The sequence below is a fragment of the Polyodon spathula genome, chromosome 30 (genome assembly GCF_017654505.1).
Source record: "Polyodon spathula isolate WHYD16114869_AA chromosome 30, ASM1765450v1, whole genome shotgun sequence".
NCBI classification, from domain to species: Eukaryota; Metazoa; Chordata; class Actinopteri; order Acipenseriformes; family Polyodontidae; genus Polyodon; species Polyodon spathula.
The window spans coordinates 5,523,595-5,551,236 of NC_054563.1; the positions used below are offsets into that span (position 1 = coordinate 5,523,595).

General features: G+C 40.0%; 1 protein-coding gene across 3 annotated transcripts; it reads right to left on the reverse strand.

Annotated features, from left to right (window-relative positions):
• Positions 1 to 1,029: 1,029 nt before the first annotated feature.
• Positions 1,030 to 27,642, reverse strand: amotl1 (angiomotin like 1). 3 transcript variants are annotated; one of them, XM_041233206.1, is made up of 15 exons: positions 27,540 to 27,642; positions 25,496 to 25,680; positions 25,294 to 25,344; positions 19,753 to 19,905; positions 18,183 to 19,215; positions 16,949 to 17,225; positions 15,240 to 15,384; positions 14,449 to 14,538; positions 10,320 to 10,465; positions 8,823 to 8,972; positions 7,731 to 7,921; positions 6,837 to 6,962; positions 6,292 to 6,518; positions 5,642 to 5,890; positions 1,030 to 4,926 (listed from the first exon to the last, which is right to left on the reverse strand). In XM_041233206.1, the coding sequence occupies exons 2-15, from the start codon at positions 25,581 to 25,583 to the stop codon at positions 4,820 to 4,822; spliced, it is 3,033 nt and encodes a 1,010-aa protein (XP_041089140.1). In that variant the 5' UTR covers positions 25,584 to 25,680; positions 27,540 to 27,642; the 3' UTR covers positions 1,030 to 4,819. The 3 variants fall into 3 exon arrangements, with proteins under 3 accessions (XP_041089140.1, XP_041089141.1, XP_041089142.1); XM_041233207.1 differs by lacking the exon at positions 25,294 to 25,344 and having other exon boundaries at positions 27,540 to 27,641; XM_041233208.1 differs by lacking the exons at positions 19,753 to 19,905; positions 25,294 to 25,344 and having other exon boundaries at positions 27,540 to 27,641.

Genomic DNA, 27,642 nt, shown 5'->3' on the forward strand with positions numbered 1-27,642 from the left:
GAAAATTGACTTTCAACTAGTAATTTTGTGGTTTGAGGCAATGCCAAATTTAGAAAGCGATGCTTTATATTTCCTGAAGCTTGTCATGTTTAACCATGTTGCAGAAGGAGTTACTTGGAGTGACCCAAACTAAGCTTCTGAGTGTACACATTGCATAGGAAAAAGAGACTTCAAATTGGGAAGCTGAAAGAGCATTTACTGGGTCGATTCACATCTGGATACAAAGCTTCTGGCTAAGGAAAAAAAAAAAGGCACTTGCAGAAAAAAATAGACCAAAGTGGACAGAGAAGTAATAGATGGTGGCATTGTGCACCGTTTCTCTTTCACATTCATCTTGGGCACTGGGTTCATTTCAGTGGCATCTTCGACATCTGCATTGCTCTGCTGACACATGTTCATTCCTGTTTCTGTGCAAACAGGTGCGGGGGGGAAGAGAGGCCTAGTGTGGACTGTGAAGCACACTGGTGGTATTCATACCAGGCATAGGCGGAAAGCTTTCGGAGCTACGGGACTCGATTCAGGAATTTCCTAATAGAATTATTCAGGCATGTGAGGGCCTGCTGTATTAATAGGCCCTTTGCAATGAGCTCCTGTCCTTATTTACCATGTTCCTGCCCTTTTTTCTGCCCCATGAGTCCCCACTTCTCATCTCCTGCGGCGTATTTCACAACCATACGCAACTCACTAGAACTTCATACTGGAGGAATGTTAAAAAATGCTGCACAAGATACCTGCATTAGCCAGTTATTCTGTTTTGATGGTTTAAGCACCATCCTGCATGACCTACCAGTATGTGCAGTGCTTACAAATCGAGTGTTCCCGTGCAATACACAATAAAATCTGAAAAAGAAAATATAATGTACAACAAGGGAATTTTAATTGGAAATAACCATTTGCAAACAGAATGAAAGGCTAAAGGAGCTTAGCTGGTGAGTTTCATTCCCATTTGCAGGCCCCTATTAAAATGAGTATAGAGATAAGTATGAGGAACCTCTTTTGGTTAAACAGTAAAACACACACAGAAAGGAAGGGTGTTATGTGCAATTTATTCTGTACAATACTATTTTAAGGCACAGGTTTAAGCAGCAAAACAAACAAACAAACAAAAAAAAACAAATAGTACAGTAGGAAATTCTTTGGTTGAAAAGATCAATATCTGCTGTGATAGACAATAGTTCCTTTGACCTATATGTACAAACATCCCTCCTGTACAAACTCTCTGTACAAACGCAGCATCACCTCCAATACAGAGATTATTTTACAACTTTTAACCACTTTCATCTGGAATGAACTCGGCGTAACACCACACAACATAAAAAGGAAAGAAGCGTTTTTAAAACACAAGACCACAGTAACAAATATTTGATCAATAGTTGAAAGAGCAAGGCGGGGCGGGGCGGGGCCGGGCCGGGCCGGGCCGGACGACCCACATGGTTTATATAGCATTCTCACCCATTTAGAGTTTTTACCAGTCAGGGTGCATTTCGCTTTTGTTTTACTTTGTAAATGTGCTACTTTTTTCAGACCTTATAGCAATGTTATCCACTTTCCAGCCCCGCCATTTTAAGTTTCTTGGTGTAAGGAAGGAGTCATGATGGCAGGGTTAGCAATGTCTGGACAGCATGTAAAAATTTTTTTAAAAAGTAACAAGACAACAAAAAAAATGTTTAAAACCATTAAAAATGCCATGCTCTTTAATGCACTGTAGGGACACTAACCGGATCATACAATATGCATGGACACTGCTAGTCTAAAACAAGTCGAATAATATTTTAAATAGAAACATTTAGCACAAAACAAAGTAACTGTACTGATTTACAAATGACAAGCAGTTTTCACGCTGCCTTTTGTTTTGTACAAAAAAAGATTGTTTTCTACTGAACTAATACCAGCCCCTGCCTCCCCTCCCCCACATCTATTGTGTTTGATGAACCAAAAGAGATTTTATGCCGTATCACAATGAAGAAAAAAAATACTGCTTTAAGCTCAACGTGAAGCAGCATTTTGTTATCCGGAAGATAGGTAACATTTAGAGAGATGGGCACGCGTTAAAAATGAGTGATGCATTTGGGTAACTCACTTCCTCTGTCTCTGATCTGCGAGTCTGGAAACAATCTACTACAATAACAGAAAACTCCTAATACATAACATGTTACAGATGCCTGGAAGCCACCTTCTGACATGAACTACCAGAAAATGAGGGGCATTGATTATTAGATTATAAGGAAGTTTGTCCATCTTGAGTTAAATACATCAAGCAAGCCAACAAACAATAAAAATAAATATTTACAACAGTAGAAATAAGTGCCTTGATACATCTATTTTGTGAGAAGAAACTATTACTTTTCAGACTAATTTACTGCAATATTTTTAGAGTGGGCTTACAGTTTGGAGTTGGTAATCAGTACGGCTGGTTTCTATGGATACCAAAGCGTCCCTAAAGAGATGACAGTTGGCATGTAGGGTCTGTTCATTGTCAATACCCAGTGGCTGTGCTGTTTGGAGCAGATTAATCGCTACTTCAAACACATTTTGTGTGTGACTTAAAGAGGTATGGATATCAAACACTTTTACTTTTTTGTCATGTTTGCAAAATGGGTTGGTTTTGCTGCCAACTGTGATTGTTCAAACAGGAAAAGTAGTGATCATCTTCTTGTTTGGAAGGTAAGCACATACAACGTAAAATTGAACAGACACAATAAATGGGAAAGCCTCCAATTTCCACTCAGGACTGAACATGAAAAAAATTACTGTTATGAAACCATTTGCACTTTAGAAGTTAGTACAGCGTCGTCAACAGACCTGGGGAACACAAGCTTCCCAAAGATAGCCCCTTCACCTCAATTACACTTCTCATATTTGAAGTAGGGCACACCTATAAAGACTGACAGTCATACGATTAGCCTTTGCTTCATTACTCATTAAAGATGAACTCCCTTATAAATGATATGTTCTACTATGAAATGTTTTTAATCATTTAAAAACATTCAGTGAAATATGTAAAATAAATGACGGTCAAACCCTCTTGCTACCTTTTCATTGCTCTTTGGTAAATCCTGTACTGTGACTGAAGTTTGAGGAACTTTTTTTTTCACTGTATAGAAATTACACAATTAAAAAGTAAACAGTGGCAGAACAACCACCACTTATTTTATTTTTTTGATTTGAAATCATTAATACCAAAGTTTACGAGAAATGGCCCATTTTATCTAGGGAATTCAACTTTAAACTGGGTTTTTGAACAATAATAAAGTCAGGCAGCAAAGTGGAACCCACAATTTGGTATTTACAGCAGACGATTCCTGTTTAGACCAAAAAAAAAACATTTACAGAAATGTATATGTACACCACACCAAGAAACTTCTAGAACTAATCCACTAATGTCACTGATCCCGCTCTGCCTATGATTGTCGAGGTGTCATTCTAGTGTTGCGTTAAAGCAGGGGAGCACAGTTCCGGTCCTCGAGATCTGAGGTCTTCTGGTCTTTGTCCTTTACCCTAAACTACTTCACTGAGTAAATCCTAATGTGTTTCTTAAGTGCCTTAGTCTGAGGGATAGAATTGGTTTTCCAAATCCATACCATTAGTGACAACAATAATGCAATTCATTCAGCGTTAAGTTCAAATTGTTTTTTCTTTTGCATGACATAAATCACATGAAGTTATAAATTCTGTGGGGGCTCATAGTGATTTAAAACACTCAGTACCTCTCTTAACATTTTCTTTTAATGTTGACATATTCTATATCCTTTAAATGTTTTTTTTTTTTTTCCTGATAAAAACATAAACGTGTTTAATGGCAAAAGTTTCCATTCACATTCACGCAATCATACCATGAACTGTAACGAATCACCAGTATTATTCCATGTATCATGTCTGCTTTCTGATCCTTGAACAAATTACAGCTCACATAGCAGCAACTGAGAAAAAGTAAAAAATAAAACACTTGGGATTTAAGACTTTTTTTGAACGTAACAAAAAACAAAATGAACCAACCTATTCTCCTGATTGTCAAAAACGTCCGCCCTAAGGCTGCTACACTCCAGATGCAACGTGACAAGCGGAACTGTGCAGCGATGCGACAAAATGAATCGAACCTGTACTTCTGATAAATATCTTTCACACCACAGGCAACGTAGGGGTGACACTACAGCGATGCGAAATAAAAAGGACTGAATCCTATTTTTTGTGATTTATTGTGCGACAACTATGGAATTGACCAATCAGAGAACAGCCTCAATGCACGTGGTCCAGCAGGGAGAAGCAGTATCCATGATGACAAATATAATCTCAATTATAAAGATACAGATTTGAAAGGTAATATATGGGAGTCCATTTCAAATGCACTGGATAAGCCTGGTAAGTAGGATGTATTGTCATATATGTTGAAAGGCTGTCAGAGAAGACACTCGTAATTACTGCATCATGTTGACAAATATGTCTTGATCATAGTTTTGTCAACAGCAATTTACTACAGTTTTCCAATCTGTCGCATTGCCTCTGTGTGGCTTCTGGTGTGTGGTGTCCTTTATTCATCTGGTACAGTCCACAGTCCCTTTCAAATGAACCCAGCTTTTACCTGGTTTCTCAAACCCCCATCTCAACTTAAAAGACTACTTCTGTCACGGGTCCTTCTGTCAACTTTACACAAACTCTCAATCCCATCTTCTGATCATTAATTTTCCTCTACTCATCTTTTCATCCTGCTATTCATCATCATGCTATTCCAAAATCCTTCCTCATCTTCTAGAAAACCTTGAAAGTTCTTCAGCCCAAACGTTCCCCTCCAGTCTTCTCAATCAAAGGTTACTGCCGCTTCCTAGATTAGTATTTCCACCACGTCTGTATCAGGAAGCTCCTGCTTGTGTCCCAAGCTGCTGCCCACAGATCTGCTGTCTGACAATTTCACATAAGCTGGAAGGGTCTCTGTTTCAAACAACAATCACAACAATTATAAATCACATATGAAAAATCAACTAATCACTGCTGTCAAAATTCAGGTACATGTGCCAGTGTATAGATGTGTCATCCCATTCATGGAACACACAGTTTGAGCAGCTCAGCTTTGCGGTCCTCTCACCCCAAATAAAACAGTTACCAAGGAAACAATAAGCAAGACACATCATAACAGTGTAATACTCTGCTCTCCCTGATAAACTACCTAGTGGAAAGTTGAGTTAAACAGGGGGCCTAGCAAACAGCAAGGATAGAAACAGATAGCACTGACACTTATGGTTTTCAGTTGCTGGTCTCAGATTTGTATTTGTGTGTGTCTGCTTTCCTTTCCACATTTTACAGCAGCGTCTGGACGTCCAAACATTTGCCACCTTGAGTTTTATATCCCCAGAACGTGACCGGCATCCAACAAACCGTGTCTTTTTTTTCCTCATAAAAGTCCTTGTGTTATTTAAACTGTCAATTGCAAATTGTTCTCTTTTGTAAATGCTATTTATTTGTATTATTTTCTTTTTTCCCCATTTGCTTATTTATTTTCTTCCTTTCTACACACCTACCCAGGGACTGCCAATGAAAATTAGCTCATAGCTAAATCTGGGTGCAACACATCTTATGACATGTCATAAATGTTACAAATTCTACGTTGTCCCTGTCAAATAAATTAAATAAAAAGCAAGGTATTCACCTTGTTTGTCTGTGCCTGTCTTGGTCAGGGGGTGCCGGAGGGTGGGACTGCTGCTGGGTGGGGTGCTGAGTCTGGCCCTGGCTGCGCTGGTCGAGGTCCTCAGCAGCTCGGGGCTCTTGTCCGTCTGAGTGCTGTTATCCTTGCTACCTGTCTTCACGTGGCCGAAGAATACCGGGGTGGGGGAAGGAGAGGAAGGGGCTGTGGCAGAGGGCAGCAGATGTTCCAGATTCTCTTTACCCAGGAGCACACCTAACACCCACCAAGGCAAAATGTATTGACAGCCAGGTTAGTGCTACAAATGAATGAGTTTTGAGTTAATCTTCACTGGCTCTACATGGGGCTGCACTGTGTATTTGAAAATCCTGAAATATCACAATAGGTACGTTACATGGTCCACTGGAATATGGGGTTGGTCGCTTGTGCTTGTGCTGGTGGAATAACTGAGACTACAAAAGGTGGCACACATTTAATATGGTAGCACAGGTTTAATTGGCAACCCATGACTTTGCCCAGACTACAGGACACTCCAACAGGAGACATTTTTGCTTTCTGGAGCATTTTTGCTGTTTTGGATCCAATAACAAGCATTTAAAATACAAGGAAAATTTGGGGATGCTTCCTTTGCAGAACCTGGTTCGCCAAACACTCACCAAGGCTCCCTTTCCAGGTTCGGTCTTCCCTCTTCACCTCAGAGACCTGGTTGTTTGTCTGGGAGGTCTGGCGCAAGTGCAGCCCACTGGCCGCAGAGATGGAGGGCACAGACCTGGCAGGGCGAAGAGGGAGCGTGTCGCTCTTTCCCGGCTCCTTCCTGGAGCGCTGCTGCAGCACCTTGATCATGGCGTCCTTCTCGATGATCTGGGCATGCAGGTTTTTTATTCTGGTGGAACACAACACAAGTAAACGGTAACGCTTTTGTTTAAGGAAAGTGAACAATCTGAACTGAATTTTGCATTAAAGCAAGGGTCAGTTTCTTAAGTCTCCTACAACCAAACGCTTCAGCAGTTGACAGAAAGCACTGTCAAAAAAAGTTCAAAAATATATGTGCGTACGGTAAAGGAAAAGTAATTTTAAAAGGGGGATCAATGGAGTAAAAGGTTAGAGAATAATCCCACTGCTGTAGACCTTTGGCTTTGGGTGGCAGATACTGCAATGTGTTTCTCAAAATGAATCTTTAGTAGCCGTGCTGCGGAGGTACCTGTGCTCCATTTCCTGGCACTGGCGGTTGGCCTGGGTGATCTCCTCCTCCTCCTGCCAGATTCGTGCCTCCAGAGAGTTGTCACTGTAGCTGCCATTGCGGGAGTGGTTGATTATAGTTGTGTCCCTGCAGAATGACACAGACCCATTTAATGTCCTCAGCATTGCTCAGGCAAGTATCTTAAGACATGGCTTTACAGCACAAAGCTAAAACCAACAGAATATTGAGTAAACCCTGGGGAAACAGAATCTTTAGAAATACAGAGTCCAGTGCAGTTAGAGTGATGTGTTTTAAGTGATATATAGAAATACCATTTGGTTCTAAAGTACCACATCTTGAAAGGAGAGTGGAAGTTCATCTTCTTAGATTGATTCTTACATTAGGTTTACTTTTAGCATTTTTTTTTTTTCCTTACTTGATTTTACAACATTTTGACATTTAGGAGGCATTTGGGATGGCAGACAGGAAACTACACCTGACAGTCTGACACGAATATTTTCAAAACAACAGCTGCCATGCTGACAGTTTCAAGGTATTTGTCGGCTCGCAGGATTCCCGCATCAGCACGCAAACGACAATATATAAAATGTAGAATTACAGATTGAATTAGTTTAGGGAGATTGGTTTAGGATATCTCGCCTCATATCGCCCTCCACTGCTCCAGCACGCAGCGAGTCCGGGTGGACACTTCCCAGACTAAGCCCTTGCCTCCAGGGTTCAGTTCCTTGGTAACATCTGTTCCGTTGGTTTAAAAGAGCAAATGGCTTGAACTAAGGTCACACCATTGATAGCTAGTCCTCCTAAACCATAAGTCGGTGGCAATTTGAACTGAGAATTTAGCATTATTTTTATTATTTATTCATATGGTAAACTGTTACCCACACAATGCCGTACCTCTGTGCTGCCGCAGTGGCGGCTGCATCCATGGCGAAGTGCCTCATGGCGCTCTCCTCCAGGTACTTCTGCTCCCACTTGGTCATGTCGGCCTCAAGAGCCAGGATGCGTTCCTCCTTCTCCCGGAGCAGCTCCATCAGAGTTGGGCTGTTGTACTCCGAGAGGGCGGGGGCCTGAGACCCACCCTGCCGCTGCAGGAATTAAACAGAGTTATAAACATGCTACTGGAGGTATTCCCTAGTTAGCTGGTTCTTTCCCTCTTACACACACACATTCATTTACCATATCACCATTTTATCCACCCCCCTACTGGTTAAAGTAATTTTCCCTTGCCCAATTAGATTATATCTAACTTATTTAACACACCCTAAGAATATATATTTTGGAAAAATTTGGGTTGTATAAAAGAGAAAGGAGCTTCCAGGCAGCAGTGGTGCTTATCCACGAGACCGCAATAATCACATGATTATCAATAATAATTATTAGTAAATAATTGACAGAAAATATTATTCATAATCAATATCTGATGATTACTCCAACCCTGCTGCACTGGTCAAGAATAAAAAAAACACAACAAACAAAACAAACTTTTGCATTTTGAAATGAAGCAATCCAGCGCACGTTTTCTTTCATTCTTCCTCTTTGCTGAGGCTTTAGAGAAACTAATCATTGAAAAGAGAAGCAACTTAATTACAAAGCTGAGAAGTCCTATTGGGAGACTCCCTTCTTTGAAAAAAAAAAAATACAGAGACATGCTCGAGACATTTCCTTAACATTTGTAACAGCGTTGTCAGCTAACTGAACAACAAACACAGTGGGCTTATTCACCAGCCTTCAATGTCTGGATTAAAACGGTTTCTGGTTATACGAATCTTTCAACGGTTGTATCTGCCTGACTTTCATAGTAAAGCACATAATTCAGCCTTTTATAGACAGCTAAGAGAAAAAATGAATAAAAGCTGACTTTGGATTAACAGAATCCCCCGGAATGACACATTAAAACATCAATGTTAAAATGCACAAGCGTCCCCCGGATTTCCTGGCGTTAATGGATACCCTGGTGCTTCGCCAGACCAAAGTGCTGGGGAGTACCTGCTGCACACGGAGAGACTCCAGCTCTCTCTCCAGTCGGGTGCGCAGCCTCTTCTCAAGCTGCTCGCGCTTCTCACAGGCGGCCTGGAGCTGAGACAAGGCCTGTTGCAGCTTCTCCACCTTCTCCACGTACACCTGCTTTTTCCGGAGCTGAAAGTACATTGCATAATAATGTAGTCATTTATGTTTTTTCCATTTACCAGATTTGCCAGCCATTACAATGAAAATATAAACCATGAAGAGAGATCTACAACAACACAGAAATAAAAAAGCCCCGAGGAGCATTACTGGGGGTGATAGCCTGAATAGACCACATGAACATGGGTGAATATAGTCAACCAATCCCTGCATGCTAGAGACTCCTAAGAAACTCTCCCACGCTGCAGTGAGTTCTTAGTGTTACTCTGTGTTCTCATTTTAGAGTGAGAGTGAACCAAATGCAATATAAGTTTTTATTTTATTTTTTTGTGTAAATCTACAGCTATGGCCAAAAGTTTTGCATCACCTTCAACTTTAGGATTGAGACATAATAATACTTTAAATAAAAAAAAAACTATATGAACATAATTTAGATCTTTTATTTAACACCATCAAAGAAACTACAAAATGATACAGCAAAAGTCTACCGGAACAGTAGTACAGTATTTCATGTTAGATTTCAGAATGTCCGATTTTTCGTTAAGTATATGGAAAACTACAAAGCTGTATGTAATTCAATGTGTTAACGTAACATTATTCATCAGGTTTTATGAAACAAAATGTGTTAATTCTATAAGGTGATGCAAAACTTTTGGCCATAGCTGTATTATACCATATGCCCTTTTGCACCTACTAGTAAAAAACAGTGTTAAGATTGTGAAGACAAGCAGCATCCAGATTAGACAACTATAACCCCACATGGAGTGCACTTTAAATGAGATAGAGGGCATGCCATTCCCCTCACTGTCCTGCCTTGTGTAAAGAACTCTGAAAACACTGCCTTACTCAACAGTGCTGTCAGGGACTGTTACAATTAATACACATCTGATGCAATGGGATAGGAATGGCAGCTTCAGCCCACACCAGGAGACACCCACTCAGCTAGACACCTAATTTAAAATCATTTTAGGAAGGCTTTTCGGGTAGAGGACTTTTTCCAAATTCTAATTATATATCGATTGATAATTTATGTTTTTAGTTTGGCATGCATTGAGTTTTAATAGACTTGGCTCTTGCACAGGCCGGACTACCTAGACAAATAAATAGTATGATATAGAACAACTATTTATTTATTTATTTATTTATTTATTTATTTTAATTATTCAGCATTAGCCTCAGCTGTGTTAAGGGTCAATCGTGCCACAGACCAAACAACTATGTTAAAGAAAAGTTGTGCCAGGTGTGATGAATGAGTGATAGACCATAACGAAACTGTAAACTTAGCTGGTAGTCGGAGAGCAGTGTCCAACTGTTGTGGTATGCATTGCATTATATTCAATTGTACTGGGTTGTGTTTACCTCCTCCTCCAGCTTGACCACCTTGGCCTGGGCATTGTTCAGGGCCTGGTCCAGGATTTGGATGTGTCGGCGCTGGTCGTCATTGGCTGAGTGCAGGGCGGCCACTTCGATCTCTAGCTTCTCTTTCTCCTTCACGCTCTCTCTGCCTGACAGAGAAAGAAACAGAGAAAGGCCTCAGTCACTGTAATAGTTCACAGATGGCAGGGCAGAGGGCCAGATTACCTCAGGCAGTAAAAACGCCAAACGAGCGAAGGCACTGTGGGTCGCTTTTTTTTTATTGTTACACTGAAGAACTGCGTTTGGGAGTAAACTTCCTGAATTAAAAAAAACACTGTAACAGAGTCCCAAAAAGAAGGCATGTAGTGTTCAGCGGCCGGATTTTCGAAGTTTGGATACTTCAATAATTCTCTAACCTGGCGTAGCACATTTGCAAACCCATTTACCAGTTTTGAGAAACAAACTTTCGAAGTTTGGATACTTCAATAATTCTCTAACCTGGCGTAGCACATTTGCAAACCCATTTACCAGTTTTAAGAAACAAACTTTTGCTCCAACATGTTTTTACTATATGCTCAGCAGGCAAACCTTGCACTCTGATTTACAAAGGAGCACCACACTGGCCACTGCTGTGACCAGAATACAGTGGCAGGGGTGGCAGGAACACAGGATGTCACTCACACTGACATGGATGGCTATGTGTTCCCCTTATCTTTGAATAGGTAAGAATCTCTGCAGGTTGTTTTGTGCAGCTTTCCTCTAGATCCACGAGTGCGGGTTTCCCAATTCTGTGTATTTCATTTCGACAGGGGCAGCTCACAGGCGTTGCACCTCTCCGATTCCTGCCCGGATTCCCAAGCACATAGACGGGAGGCCTCACTTCCAAAAGAAGAAACTGCTGACATTTTCATGCCCGCATGCCGCTTTGTTCTATAAACTCAGAATCGGGTTCAAAGAGGGGCCAGCAGACAGCACCGGCCTTGGCAGGTCAACAAAATATGGGCTCCTCTCATAGGCATGACTGGCATGCACTGTAACCTAATCCAGACTGGTACAGAGCGGCTGGGTATATATTAACATTCTGACATCATGGGTTGTTTTCCATGCAGATTACCAGGGTATGCCAAATGGTGACAAATCTCACCCATTAATGGGGTTTGGGATTGTTCAACCAGCACCAGGAGGACAAAGAATTTCACTGTTGCCATTCCAGGGAAACTTCTCTTGAAGATCTTCAAGTGCTCTTCACCCAAACTTGAACATACTTCATAACTTCAGAGAATCCCCCTCCTTGGTCAATTTGTGAGTGTGATCCCTAAAAACATACTAATTTAGTCACGTCCTTAGTTATACTGTGTTAAAGTTCTGGATCCTTCCCAATCAGATGGATGGATATTCTTCTAAAACAAACACGCCATACTGTATTAAGCATTTCTCTGTATTTAAAGTATTATGGACTTTCTTGTTGTTACTGCATCTGGTAAAGCGCTTTGTGATGGTGGTCCACTACAAAAGGTTCTATACAAAATAAAGACTAATTGTAGCTCTTCAACTAGTTAGGCCTAATTTGCAAACCACTTTTAATATTAAATGTTGTCATATAATTCAATATATCAATTCTACATTTATTTAAATAAATTACTCTATTTAAAAACCTTAATGCTAAAATCATTATGTGAGGACTATTTATAAAAAATCTGATCTATTTTTGAAGTCTGTTTACCACTTGGCTTCTGTATTAAAAAGAAGATTAGTTCACTTGAAATTTCTCCTCAGCCTGGGGTGTCCTAACATAAATGTTCAGTGCATGGATATCTGTGCAATGTAATGGGTAGGTGCTGCCTCTGCTTGTGGAGTCCAGACAGCCAGGGCACCAGCTGCTGCTGGCCTCCCTGGCAGGCAGTGCCTGATTCATGGAAATGTGCTGGAAGGGAACAAGCCTGCTGCTATTTCAACTTATCCAATATATACAGGGGAGAAATTAACCGAGAGCAGCCAAATTGCTATTAATAATATAAGGCTCTTCCGGGGCATTCAGTGCAAAGATCAGTTGCATATTCAGCATAGGCAGATGTATTATTATTATTAATGCTATTAAATTTCATTAACACGATTAAAGCTATTTTAACAGGACGGGTTCCACTTCATAGAGGCAGTGCTGTGAAACTGAGCATTTGTTTGAGATTTAGCCAGGATACAGGGAGATAACATACTGCCATTATTCCCCATTGGACTGTCTGCAATCTGATTTGGAAATGTCATACTTTGCTAGAGCAGATATCATGGTCATTTATTACACGCTTAGCCTGTTACACCACACAAGCATGCATTACGTCTGATATATACTGTAAAAAAAACATTGCATTTCATAACATTTTATATTAAATGTTCCTCGAGCTTTGGATGGCATCCTACAGTTTCCAGGGTTTATATGAGACTGTAGCACAGCTCTGTCCACATGCCCAAGGAAATTCCCCTACAGCCAGTCAGCAATCCGTGAAGAACTTGTAAAATACCAAAGAGCTTGGAGATACATGCCAGGATTGCTCTGAGCTGCTTTCAGCATGGGTTTGCTGCACTACTTATCAGTTTAGAGCAACTAAGACCTTCTTTACCATATGTTATTGTTATAAATCTCAAAATCTAAATGATCTGAAACCGTTCCTGCAACCTCATCTCTGCTGCAGAAGCAAGTCCCTGCCCAGGGGTGTTTTCATGGCCTCTTCACATTTCTTTTCATGGGCTTTTTTTTCTAACTGAATGCGGTTCAGTTTCTTTCAAAAACAAATAAACTCTGGAGTCCCTCCTTTCAGGGATACTGTAACCAAACCAAACAGAGTTCAACCACGCATCGTGGATCTCAAAAAATGTGGTGTGAATTTCTCTCAAAACCAAACAGCCATTGGTTATGCTATTAATATTAGTTCTTTTTATTCACGACTGAAGGAAATCAACCAGTAATCTACCAGTAGACTCCACAAGGTACATACGGAATGGGATTCTTTCCACTGCAAATGGAGTTATGCTGTATACAGTACTCCCACATACAGAGTCACTACAACTGTCTTTATCAACCCCTTGAAACCAGGCGGCTACACTGTGCCCCGCAAGCTTACAAACACACGGAATGGCCATGATAATCCAGAGCCAAAGAGATACGTGTTATTTACAAGGACTCAAGGGCCACTGTGGGAACATCCATATTCCCATACGGATCCCAGGGGAACGTAATTCATTTGGACTTAATCTGTTTTCTGTGTTTTTAAGTACGTCCTTGAACCAGAGTAAAAGCAAAAACTGGCCAGCTGAAGTTAAGCAGTAATGCCAAACATGTGCTACAGCTGCTCCTGGTAATTGCAAAAGAGTTACGCAATTTATGACCATTTATACACACACATCTCCACATGCTGTGGAACTGCATTAAGCAGTGACTCAGCGTTCTAGTCACTCACACCAGGTAAGGACATCGATCACTTCTGATGAAGGTCTTTCCTCATTATTATCACCCATATCGCTAATAGAGAGCATACATAGGAATAGCAGCAGGGTGAGGACACTGCTGACCTGTGCTGGCTCATCTACCTGAGCTGCTGCTAGCTTGCTTTAGAAATGTGAAAACGTGAACAGTCTCTGCTGTACTGCGAAACATAATAGCGTCTGTAAATGTGCAATGCATTTAGGCAACTGTAAATATAAGAATGTCATATATTTATCTCAAATATTTATTAAGGAATTATTTTAACTTTTTTTATAAAAATATGTCATGTTCATTAGCGGTAATAGACAGCCAACATAATATTCAGGAAAGGCTTGTCTGACCTACACACTAATAGAGTTTTCACACTCATGAACACGGATGTAATTTAGCCAAGTAAGTGCGTCAAAGTCAAAGGCTTTTTAACTTAAGTAATCTTATCATGTATTTTCACTAATCCTGCCTAAGTAAAAGTAATGATTTCATGCTATTTGATATAGTCTGACAATCTTTTTTTCAGTCTGCCGGTAAACTCATGGTACTAAAAATTCAAATCAACAGAGAATGCGGGTACCGTAATATAACCTGCAAGAGCCTAATAAATTAATATATGGTTCTTTGTCCCAAGACCTGGATCTTGAGGAGCTGAATACTCACTCTGTGACAGATAATGCCCCTCTGTTGCCTGATCTTCATTCCCATCAAACTCTCTGCTGGCCAGCTGCCTGTTGGCAGTCTCCAGTCGATCTGCACACAAACAGGAAACACATTAAAGCCAATGATTCCCAAATAAGATACATGCACTCGAAGTGTTGGAATCAGAACTGCGCTGTTAAAGGCGTTCTTTCAGTCATTTTAAAATAAACGTTCTCAATATAGTACCAGCATCATTGTGCAGGCGAACTTAGGTTTTTTTTGTCAATGCCTCTGTTCTTATCACAGCCTCTAGACTTAAACCAAGTAATATGGAAGTAAAATGTCATTGTAAGCTACTTGTGCTTTAACCATAAAGGTCTCCACAAACAGGATGCAATGATATTTGTCGCAGGCTGTGTGAATGCCTCGTATCAACATTACGTTTCATTTTCTGTTGTGGTGTGGAGTGTCATACGAAACGTTCGCTTGTCGCGTCGAGTCTGGTGTGTAGAGGCCTCAATTCACGTCACAGACCTTGTCCCAAATATTCACCATCCTATTTTGTTATTGGTCTGTGTAATTACTGTATTTTATATTGAATATTTCCAGTGCATACTGGTGAGAGATGTTTCCTGCTCAACCTGTTAATCTTGTATTATCTTATCAACCCTACAGGTTACCGCGGTTGATAGACTCAATACACAATTATAGTTATGGTGTTTTTGTTTTGTGTTCTGGAGGCGTGTACAAAAAACTTTTTATATTTTATTTTCGTTCCGCCACGGCATTGTTGAGTGCATGTTTAGAAGAACCTCGCAGGTCCCGGTTGAAGTCGTGCAGCCTGCGGATCTCTCCCTCCAGCTTGTTCCTCATGGCTTTGTCCAGGGCCTCTCTCTTGGAGGTGCTCTTCTCCAGGCTCTCGTAAGCCTCTGAGATCTTGTGGATCTCACACTCAAACTGCAAAAGAAGAAACAAGGCGATGAGAGCCTCTCAATGGGCCTGGTTGCATCCACAGCACTGCCACGACTTGGGGGCGTGTACCTGCATGCGTGTGATATTCTAACGTTACACTGCCAAAGTGCAAGTGCTGTCGATGGCAAAACATCCAGAACTTCAAGCACTCAATCTAAAAATCTGAATTAAAACTAAAAGAACAAAAAAGTATTTTACAGTCAGTACGTAAGAATAATTTCTATTTTCTACGCATTGTGAATGAGTGGATTTGTAGCAAAAGCACCATTGACCTACACTTTTAAACTACTTAGCACTTATGTTTTTGAAATATCAATCATTTTGATTATGATTATGTTTTTATACTAGCAAATAAATAAATAAATAAATAAAGGGAGTGTACACTACTAACATTACCTTCATGCATAATCGGATTAATGTCAAATGTTCCTGTATAAAATGTCAAATGCCAACTCAACATTTCAAAATCCCTAACCCAACCTTTTTGACATTATGGGCAATTTTGTAAAGCAGAAAAAAAAAATAAATTATGTTACATTTAAGAAACAAACAAGTGCTTGTACTACTCTAGTTTTGCAAAATGAACAGGCATTTTCCTTTTCTTTTTAATAAAAACAGAATTCAAATAAGAATTTTCAAAGAATCTTTCCTTCCGCTGCGCAGAAGTAATAATTCTAACCTAATAACCCACCTAAAAAAAACTTCCTTATCTTTTTTTTTTTTTTTTTAAGAACAAGTTTTGACAAACACAAGTTCAAGTTTCTGACTGCCTCAATATGGTGCTGTTGCCAGGCTGACAGAGAGCAGGCCCACACACTCTTTATCAAAACCTCTTTTGTTTCAGCAGTAAAATGGGGGAGGGCGGGGGGACGGGTGATGAATCAAGCTCAGGTTTCTGCTCAGACACCAGCAAGCCGCCCGCTTCCTGTCAGGACCCCCTCGACACCACTGACTGCTGCTGGTGCCAGTGCGTACACACACACACACACACACACACAGACACCCACACACAAACTGCACAGGAAACCCACTGGACTGCAGCAGTATTGGGTATCTACTGATCTACTGTAACAACCTCAAAGAGCACATGTTGTTTAACAGTACAGCCTTATAGTGAATCAGCTCTAGGACTACAACACGTCTTACCACACTGTGGGTCTGACGAAGATCTTTTACTGAATAACTCGGTAGCAGTAAATCTAATGTCTTGTGAAAAGGACTTAAAGAAAAAATTTAAATTGTATTATTGATATGCAATACGGATCAATTTAAATACAAACCCTTCTCGTCCACATGTTTGTTTGTCCAAATGGACCAATGGATTGATGCACACTGAATGAACACTCTCGTAAGTGCAGAGAAAGGTCTGATGTATATTTGTATTCCTTTAAATGCGATACATTATTTTAGACATTTATTTTCCAAATGTGGTAGTCATTTAAGAAAATAATAATATTAGTAAGCAAAAAAGTTAGAAACACACACTATATATTAATATCTCTTACTAGCCCAGTGTGCCTCCTTGCTACCCGACTGCACATGATTTTACCTTGTGCAGCTTGGCGGCTTTCTCGCAGTAGCCCTCCAGCTCCTGCCGTAGCCCTCGGTTCTCTTCCGATAGGATCTCAACCATCTGCTGAGCGCGAGCCACGATGGCAAAGGCATCTCCAGGCAGTTGCTGATTGGCCGGGCTGGCTGGCTGTGGCAGAGGGGCCGGCGGTGAGGGGAGGGGCATTGAGTGGAAGGGCCCAGAAACGGAGGAACCCTGCGATGACATGGGGCTGTGCTGCTGGAAAGACCCGGACGGATACAGGGGCTGGCATTGCCTAGAGGTCAGCAAAACAGCAAGGGCTCGTGTTATAGCACAATACAATATACATTTACACAACTCTTTTCAAGTGGAGCATCCCATGCCACTGTATAGCAGCGTTAAGATAAAACAGGATGTTAAAAACCAGAATAAAATATTTCCACTGCAACTACAGCTACCTGACTTTACTGTGATTTCAAAGTGCAAAACCATCTTTGGGCAACAAGTTTTTCTTTTTTTCTTTAATGCTAATTTAACTTGTTGATAACAGTGGTGCCTCTACAAAGGCCTCTTATTATTGTGCTGTTTATAGACATTAAGGTTCTGTTGATTATCAGCTGTCCCATTAGTATTCTGTATACACTACGCAGGGACTGGTTTCTCTATGAATAGGAAACAACAATATTGCAATCATTATTTTCATATGTGTTCATGTTCCTAAAATGGCACTTCACTGTGCTTAGTTTGTGCTATCAAAAGCTATCTGAGTTTCAATGATACAGCTATCACTTTTTGTTTTATGGTCCAAGCAAGTCAAAGTGGAACCGTTGATTTTGAAGTATAAAATACAGGGTACGTGTAAAGCAGATTCAGTACTGTTATTGAAACAGAGCAATAAGTCAACTCTCAATAGAAAAACTCAAGCAACTGCCAGAACAAATACACTCCAGGTCAATTCCATGAAAATGTAGAACTTATTACATGGAATAAGTCATCAATATCAGATTACTGCCATTTGAAATGATTACACAGGATATCATCACTATCCCACTATCACACAATATAACATGTATCTATCGTCAATATCTGCTACTCATTACATTAAACGTGTTAGAAGTGATGAACTTCAAGTTGAAAAGTAAACTCTGTGACCCACATGGTTCATTTCATATATTTTTTATTTCAACATATGACTGAAAAACAAACCCAAAACAAAATAAGCCAGTGAGTCAAAAGTTTAAAACACTCCTACCTTGTTGCACAGTACTCTGGAGGGGACTGGTACCTTAGAACAGTTACTTCTGTTCTTGCCGGCTGAAGCATAGGGTAAGATTTTGGTAGGTCGAGTACGAACCCAGAGTGCTGATCACTGTACAAGTGTCCATGTTCCTGAGGCTTGTTCACAGCGGACATCATATGCTTGGCTTTGAACGGATAGTCGGGTGGAGGCCCTCTGGGGTCCCCTCCCTTCCCCATAGCCTGCGGAGCGGGTGGTAACAGTGGAGGACCTCCCCCATTTTTAAACCCCTTTCCAGATGCAGTCGGGGAAGGCAAGCTGCTGCTCCCGTTAGGGTGGTGCTTGGCCCCGTTCCTCTCCAGGGACATCTGCATGATCCTCTCGCTGAGGGAACGAACATGACCCTGTTTGAGTTCCTTTAGGGCTTCATCTTTGTGGGGCTGCCCCATGCTGGCTCGGTTGACTGTTGACCTCCCTTCAGTCCTTGCCTTCTGGGTGGAGGTGGTGGTGTTGATGGTGGTGGTGGTGTTGATGGTCGCCCCAGGAACGTAGTATCCTGATCCAATGGATCCTTGCTGTTGCCCCCTGAAGAACTGGGACTGCGCTTTGGCTTCTTCATAGGTGGGCAGATCCTCATTGTTCTGCTGTGGCTGAGAGACCCGGGTCCCCTGCTTTTCCATGGATGTGTTGTCCACCTGATGCTCCTGGCCCTGGGGTTCTTGGCGGGCCGATTGATGGACCATTTGTGGGTCTTCTTGGAGGAGGTTCTCGGTGGAAGAAAGGGCACTGGTAGCAGCGCTGGTGGATGGTCCAGTGCTCCCTGTGGCTGGATGCTGCTGTTGTTGTTGCGATGGTGATGGAGATAGCTGCTGCTGATGCATTGCAAGCAGGCTCATGTTGTCACCCTGGTGGCCCCCATACCTCAGGTGTTCTTGCATCAAGCGCTGCAGAACTGTTCCAGAGGCTAGGTCCTCAGAACCTCTCATCTCAGTCTCGGGGTGCCTGAGGAGGTTCGGAGGAGGATGAAGGCTAAAGTGGGGCTCCTCACCTGAGAAGGACAAAATAACCTTTCTACTTTAGAGTGTGGTAATGTTTACAAATTCTCACAAATCTTTTTCCGAACTTTTATCATGGACTGCTAGCCTCCGATAGACTTTTTTTGATCGCATGAGGAAATAATCTGATAAACTGTTGATTTTATATGTATTGTGTGTATTCACCCTACACTTCTTTACATGAAACCTTTAATTTAGTCAGAGATTGTGAGGACCTTTGTGAGCGTACTGCATTTGTGAGTGTACTGGTAAACTCAGACCTCACTGTTGTAGGCACTACTCATTATTAGGTTCAGCTCCTGAAAGTTCTCAATAATGTTACCACACAGGAAATTCAATAAAGCACATTTAATGTAATTCAAACACTGACTCAGCTCAACAGTCAAGACATTTCTTACAGCAAAATTCATAAACTTCCTTGGTCATTTTAAGTACGGCTAAGTTTAAAGTCTGGTTGTCACTTCAGTCTGTAGTATTATCACGCCCCTGTAAAATTGTTGAGAATAGCTGTAGGTGCATTCTGAGTTTACCAGATTCTCTTTCTGCTGGGCCGAGGGCCTCTGCTGCTAGTGGGTGCTCATGATTGGTGTAGTCATAGGGGTTGTGTTCGTGGTAATGGTATGCAAACTCATCCAGCACCCTCAGGGGGTTATTGGGCAGGATTTGATAGATCTCTGGAGAACCTGGAGTGATGAAGAACATCAAATATCAGATGATCAATTCTCGTACCTGAAACCTTATCTCACAATACAGATTCTCTACATAACCAAATTGCTGATGAAAACATGCAATTTATAGTTGGTATAAATCCACAATAATCGTTTAAGTGTTGCTTTAAACAAGGCAATTGATCAGGAATTAATTGTATTATACATCATAACAAAGTAGCACAGGTTCTGCACATGTATTGTGACAAGTATTGTGGCTTTCGTATAATGATACTGTAGGTATCACACTGTGATCTCTGTTCATTGTTACTACCAGAAAGCTTGTGTTTTGTTGGTCCAATAAATAAAAAAGCAGGCCGGGTCCTATTTTCTTGTCAACCACTTGCTGTAAGAGTCAACCTAGCAACAATTATGAGAACACTTGTATCTTCCAACAATGGGATCCTCTTACAACAATCAGCTTAGATGCCATTAGATCAGTGATATACCTAGGCACATGCGATTGCATATCATATCAAATTGTACAGTGCCACACTGCTACAGGATGCTATAAATGGGGGAGTCGGTTGTTCATCTATGGTATTCTGTGTCATGTGTGGTAAAACTGGGTGTCCATTCATAACATTGTTTCTTTCCAATGGTTCGTCAACAAAATGTATATGCCTTTAACAAATACAATTTTCTTTTAAACATCAGTTTTAGAAATGCTTTAGGTTTTGCATTTCAGTAGTTTTGGACAAACCCCTATGTAATTTGAAATGAATAGAATTTATTTGATGATTATGGAGTATGGTAAGGGTTTAAACATTTGTCCTCAAACTCACTTGGCTAGTGTCCGTTTTGACGAGCTCATGGACCTCCTGTGGTTAACCATGGGGTAAGTGAAGAAAGGTGAACTGAAGTTTAAAACTTAGGCTGCATAAAAATGCACCAGTCTCCTAAATCTGCTCCATGAAAACATAATGTATCTCCTGCCTACATCCTGCCAAATAGGTTTGACATTAAAAAAAAAAGATTTTTAAATTGTACTGAACACCAAAGTAGGCTCATTTCACATTTCCAATTCCTAATCACCAAGTTAATTAACTGTTTCTTAACAATTATCACCAGACTCTTAACTCCACCCATACAAAAATGACAGGAAATGACCTATCCAATTGTCACTTTGCCCTCCACTTCCCACCTCCACCCTGCGTCAGGGTGGTGAGTTGTCATGGCTGGTCTGAATCGACCAGCCCTTTAACAGGAGTTGTTTTCTGCCTTATCACTGCATACTGTGTGTGCCCAACATTCGAACAGACACAAAGGATACCCTTATAAATGATTGGTGTGGTATACGATGGGAAAAGCATAGCACAGCGTAGTAAAGCACAGTTAAATCAAAGTAAGTAAAAAGTGATTGACATACAGTAATAAAGTCCAGGAAAAGCCATGTTTAACTAACGTGTACACAGCTACCCTCTGTATAAATATTTTGAAACATTGTCATACTAAGTTGACATAAATGTTGCTTGGAAAATGAAAGCAGGCCCAGAAGGTTCTAGTCTGCTCTCTAGCTTGAGTGATTATTTCAGATTGTCCGGGGGCAGCTGTCAAGTCAACAGATCTCTTCCTCAGAATAACTCCAGCAGCATTCTCCAGGATCTGTTCACTTGCGTTACTGCCCCGCAGAAGACAGCTTTCACACAAAACATTCCACCATTCACACTCTTATCTGGAGAGGCAGGAAATGTGGTTCTTTTGACCGATAACTAAAAGGTCATTGGATTATTTGGAATATTATTATTGTTATTAATTATACAGCTGTTATTTATCTTAGCAAAAAGCTGCTAGTCAACGGTATTCTCTGATATTCTAGATGCAGATGGAAAATAATTTTTACAGTACATACCTAGTGTCATACAGTATGTGCAGGCCCCAAAACAGTTTTGCACAAAAATTAATAAAGAAGCCTAACGTCTAACTTTAGTAGGGCATCTGCAACCCCTTCTTTGTTCCTAGATGCTGCACTGCGTGAAATTGCCACCATGTGATTTATTCAGAACCGTATAGGATGCAGTTCTCCTGACTGGATGCTGGCTGATGCCAAACATGTGCACTAAGGTATTTTGTTGTGTTAGAAACTGAAGAGGACATATTGTGATCACCTCAGGCAAAAAAAAAAGAGTGCTACATAGTCCTTTTAAAAATAACAAACATTAATAAAAGAGGCTGAAACTTGAAGACAGCTGCTTGCGCATTTAGTTACACAACTTATATTTATTATATTAGTCTTATATTTTGCCCTATTTTATATAGCCTGAGAAGCCACTATCATTCAGAATTTGATTTGTGAACAGCGTTCTGTTTTATCAAATGCAAAATACAAAACTGCGGTATTTAACCAGCAGGAGCTATTTGAGATATACTGCATATCTAATTTTCAAGAGAGTGCTTGTTTAAAACAAACTCAGTTACACCGTATCAGTAAACCCCACAATACTCATTGGCATTAATAACACAACAATGCAATGTTAAACTGCTGGTTTCTGCTATTTTGTTCTGCGCTTGAGCAGTACTGCAAAGGGGGAGGAGGGGCATAAACTCCAGCTGGCCTACATTCAAAACATTTCAGGGGGCTTAACAAATTGGCAAAGTGATGCTTTTCACCCCCTGGGTCACTGGTTCAATTTCACCAAAGTCAGTTGAGAGAAAGTTATTTCCCTCTCCCTGGTGGCTGTAAAAAGTGTTCAGTGAAATGGGTTTTTGTGAGCTGGGCCTGAACGGTTGCATTTTGACTACCCTCTTGATTCACAGATCTGACTGTTTAGGGGGGGGGGGTCTGTGCCCCCTGTGGTCTGTATTATTTTTGACTAACACCTCAGGCAGCAAATCCTTATGAGCTTCAATACAGTGTCTGTTACCTATGAAATTCTATTATAATTCAATATATATTTTTAATGTATTTTTAAGTTTGTAGTGCATTGACATGTTTAATGTTAAATCTGTGACCACTATTATAATTCCCATTTATACTTTATTATTAATGTGTTCCTGTGTTTTAAAGTTGTTGTTTTTTTTAGTCTATGTGTAAGCAATGTGTGTCTAAACATAATCAAAGCCTCAATGTTCAATAGGTTAAAAATAGGTCAGTTAACAGTACTGGGGTAACTTGTTGAGACTGGCTTTCTGAATGATATTTGAACCAGAAGTGTTTCTTGGTGGTGGGGCGTGATTACAATGACTTAATCTACATCAAAGGTAACCACTATGTCGATATTGTCTGTGCCATGTATTTCATCGGTATGTAAGATGTGTTAATAGTTTTACTCAGGTATACATTTTAGGGTAAATCACACTCTACATATCTATTGATTTACTGTTTTTGTGTTGGTATATGGTACTATACTGCCTAACACATAGAAGAGTCCTGCACAACCAATAATAAATGTTGCACTGTAAAAGTACAGGTAAGCACGGTAAAGCACAGAGAAGCAAAACTATTGTAAAGACAACAGTGAAGTATGGTAAAAGCTACATGAATGTGGATCGTTACTGTGGGAATATGAACTTGAAAATACAGCCGACATGCATGACTTAGCTTCACATTGAAACAGCTGTCTAATAGTAGCGCATTTCTTTTACCACATGCACAGGTTTAATCGGATGCAGCAGAATCAGAACAAAATACATCACAAAGCTGGATAAAACTTAAAATTGACATTTGACATAGAGGTCCAGTAGCTGCGAATCCAAACAGGATAGCAAATACTGGCGCTCTGCTGCATTCCACCAGTCCGCACTTTGTAATTCGTACAAGCCTGCTAAAACAAAAAGGTTCCTTGGAAAATGTAGGCGATAGAGTCATTATTACACACAAAGCTACAAAATCAACCATATAATACAGCAGCAACACAGTTCAAGGATGCATACTGTCAACTTATCAAACAGCGCAAGGACTAAGCAGCAGTAGCCAATACAACTTAAAAAAGAAAACAAAAACATGATCTTACTTTAAAAATCTTGGTGCGAAATGTACAAGTGTTCAAATAATTACAACATACACTGAAAGCAGCAAATTTACTACCAAACACAACAATAAATAATTACTACACGGTTTAATTAGCTTGTTTTGTTTTGCATATCCGCACTGAAATACACAATTGTACTAAAGTTAACGGTCAGCATAAATTGAAACATGTAAAAAAAAAAAAAAAAAATCTGTTTACCTTGTTTAGTATTTGATGCAGAAGATTTGTTGCACAAAAAATTAATAGAAAGTCCACGCTTATTTGCCCGCTATCTATCAGAAAATAAATTAGTAAAGGGCAGCCCCAGAAAACGTGCTTGACAACATAACGTTTTTAAAAACAGTGGTAGACAGAGCGCAGAGGACTGATCCGAGTCACAACAATCGACCCCATTCATAGTGGAATGAGTGGAATGCCAGAGCTTTACCTAGTGCTGGAACCGCTAGCGGGCTGAAGTTGCAGGGTCCTAGAGAAGGGCGAGTTCAGGACTGCAGTAACCCAAAACTGCTCTTCAAGGTCATAGTGCGTGCCCAGTCAAAATGCGTAAGAATATATAATGCAATATAAATAACAGTGGTTTAAATGATCGTCGCCCTAAAAATGTATTTAGGGTTTGGGATTAATATAGAGTAAACAGTTACACAGGTCGATAATAACACCCTAAACAAGAAATGAGTTGATACAGAAAATAGATACTTATAATAAGATGTAACTTTGTTTTCAGCTCCAAGTAATTCATGATTCTCATTTAAAGCAATACGACTGTAATGTGCCCGTTTATTCATAAGAAACGTGACCTGCAATTTATTTAGTCTGAAATTAAATGTAAAAATAAATATAATACCATAGCTATGGTCTAATTTTGATTTAATCAAAAATTTTGACATGTTTTTCTGTTTTTAACTAATTGTGGATATGAAAAAACAGAGCTAAACAAGCCGGGTAATGTATGATATAATCCAAGCTCCATGACCAAGATTAATATTGATACAGTAATGCTAGTAAAACAAAACAGGATTGACCCTTCTTTTTGACCCATACATTGATTTTTACAACAAGGTCTAAATGCTTGAGCTATAACCTATAAGACTTGTATTACTTCCATTGCCTATGCATGCTGGACTTATGTTGGCTAAAATGCTGTATAATAGCAAGCAATACAGGAGATTTGTTTGCACAACATTTCTCAGTCATTAAAATGCCAGTATGTTTCCACGTCATTGTAGTATCTGTTCTTGACACCCTAATAAAGAAACAAGCATTTGCAATGCACATTTTACACATTGCTGTTGGGTTTCACATCTGTAGTAATTGTATCTGTTGATTCCTGGAGTAACTCTCTTCTCACATTGGGCAAACACCTATACTAACATTATCAACGAAAGTATCTTACCTAGCTGATCCACATTGAACTGGTTAGTCAAATGGTCAGGAACACCATTATCTGTAATATGATTAGAAGTAAAAACATTTCCTCAGAATACTCTTTGCGGGAGTCGGGTTGTCTAAGGAGATACTGCTATACAGCTTTGAATGCTTTTTTTTTTTACATTCATTAATTCATGTCCATTTAATTAGCCCTTGATTGCACCCACCTCTCAGAGTGTTAGAGAAATGATTTATTCCAATGTGAGTTAACCACATTGCAACGTCATCTGGGATCCAGTTTTCACCAGGATCCATGGCTGTCCTTCTGGAATGGGTGTAATTCAGTGCAGACAGCAGGAGACCAGGTTCCCAAGATGATTAACAGAGATATGATTAGATGGTTGGCCTGGTCCTAAAACAACAATAGCCAATGTTAGACAACAACAGTGTTTGAGTCATTCAATATGAAATGATTCCCTGGAGGTTGTCCTTTCAACTAGGATTTGCTTTGATAAATCACAGTAGCTAGGATCAAGAAACATTGGAATAGATCCCTTCATGGTCTTGCTGATGGCAGTCTGCATGCATGTATCATAATCCTTCTTGGCAAACAAGAAAAAGAGTGAATAAATCTCTTATGAAAGTTCACCATTATAAATGCATAGCAGTGTTATTTAGGCAAAGCTATGTAAAGCATAGGAAAGCACAATTAAACATATACTGCATGCTGAACCATGGGTCAAATGTAAATCTATGTGCCATTGACCAATAAACTTGCAATACACCTGGTGTTGGCTTTGTCTATTAATAATAAGCCCCAATGACTATGGATACAAGAATCAAAAATGCGCCAAATTGTCACAACAAATAACTATTAATACAAAGCAGAAAATGTGGCAGTATAAGGTGATATGGTTTAGTGACAAACAGATGTACAAGTGACAATATATACTGTGAAACAGGGAGCAGAGAAAGTGTAGTCCTCGGGAGCACAGGACTACAGCTCCCTCAAGCTTATAGAAAGAAAAAGGTTCTGTGTGTAGCATTTTTGTGTTTTGTTTAGAAAACTGTGTTTTTTGTTTTGGTTGATTTTGTTTTAACAGGTAAACAACTTAGCTGTCCTGTTTGACTTAGGTTCCTGTTTATGTTTAGTTAGGTCTCAAAAAGGAGTTAGGTGTTTATTTTGTTTTTGTTTTGCTTTTGTAAATAAAAGCGCGCAACCGCGGTAAAACGGCAAGTTCCTGTGTCGGGGCAGTGGTTTTTAAAGGGTCAACGAAACCGAGAATTGCAGCTCAGTTTACTATATATATATATATATATATATATATATATAGACACACAAAAAAAAAACTTGATCAAAAACGTTTTCATACATTCCATCTTTTTAAATCAGTAGTGGGAGTGTTTGAGTGTCTGGCCCCTAATGTCCCAATCTGGTACTGTTGGGTGGTCAGTATTAGTTTTCTTGTTTATTGTAATGAATGGAATGTCTTCAAAGACATGTCAAGTCATTTCATGTTGATTGAAAGCCTTGAGGAAATATTCCTTTGTCAACTAATGTCTGTAACACAGGGCCGCATGTAGAGAAACTTTTTTTTTTTTTATTTTTTGTGCTGTTGCTCCAGTGCGCCATTTCCTTCTAACTAGAACCAAAACAAAAAAAAAAGTTCAACTAGTTGGTTACAATATTTCTGTATTTCCAGATGTGTTTCTGCTAATGGTTCAGTTGTCTATGTGTGATGATGTTACTGTTTCAAACCAACAACTGGAGTAAAAGATTAAGGGGTTATTACTGACAAGTTTGGATGAACCCCAGGGCTGCAACCTAGATACCAGCTCCTTGTTTTTTCTTTAGTTTCTAGTTGTTATCTGTAGCGCACAGTTGGTCCAAAAAGTTAAAGTGGACTGTTCGTGTAGTGTAGACCATATAGGTAAAATGTTCATATATTTTCATGAAGAAATTTGAGTTACCAACTAGTTTTCTACTTTCTTTAACAGTTCATAGAATTGTTTATTTAATATACACATTTTAAGTGTTGGTGCTTGAAATAACAACGTAACTGCTTATTAGTAAAAAGCTTTATCTAGCAACTTTTTGCCCTTAAGTCTGTGTGACTTATTAAGTAACAGCCTTAAACCCCAAGTCTCTCACTGAGAGAAATGCCTGCTTATAACTGCTTGTGCCTGCCTTGGCAGATGAACAAATCTCACAAAAGTGGATTTAAAAAACAAATCAACAAACAACCCCTCTGTCCCTTCTCAGTACCTTACCTGAACCTTTCCCTGACGAGCGATCCTGCTGATAAGCTGAGCTCCTTCCTGGGCGCCCTGGGATTGCAAACAAAGTGCTTTTTAGTTGTTGGAGTGTTTGTGA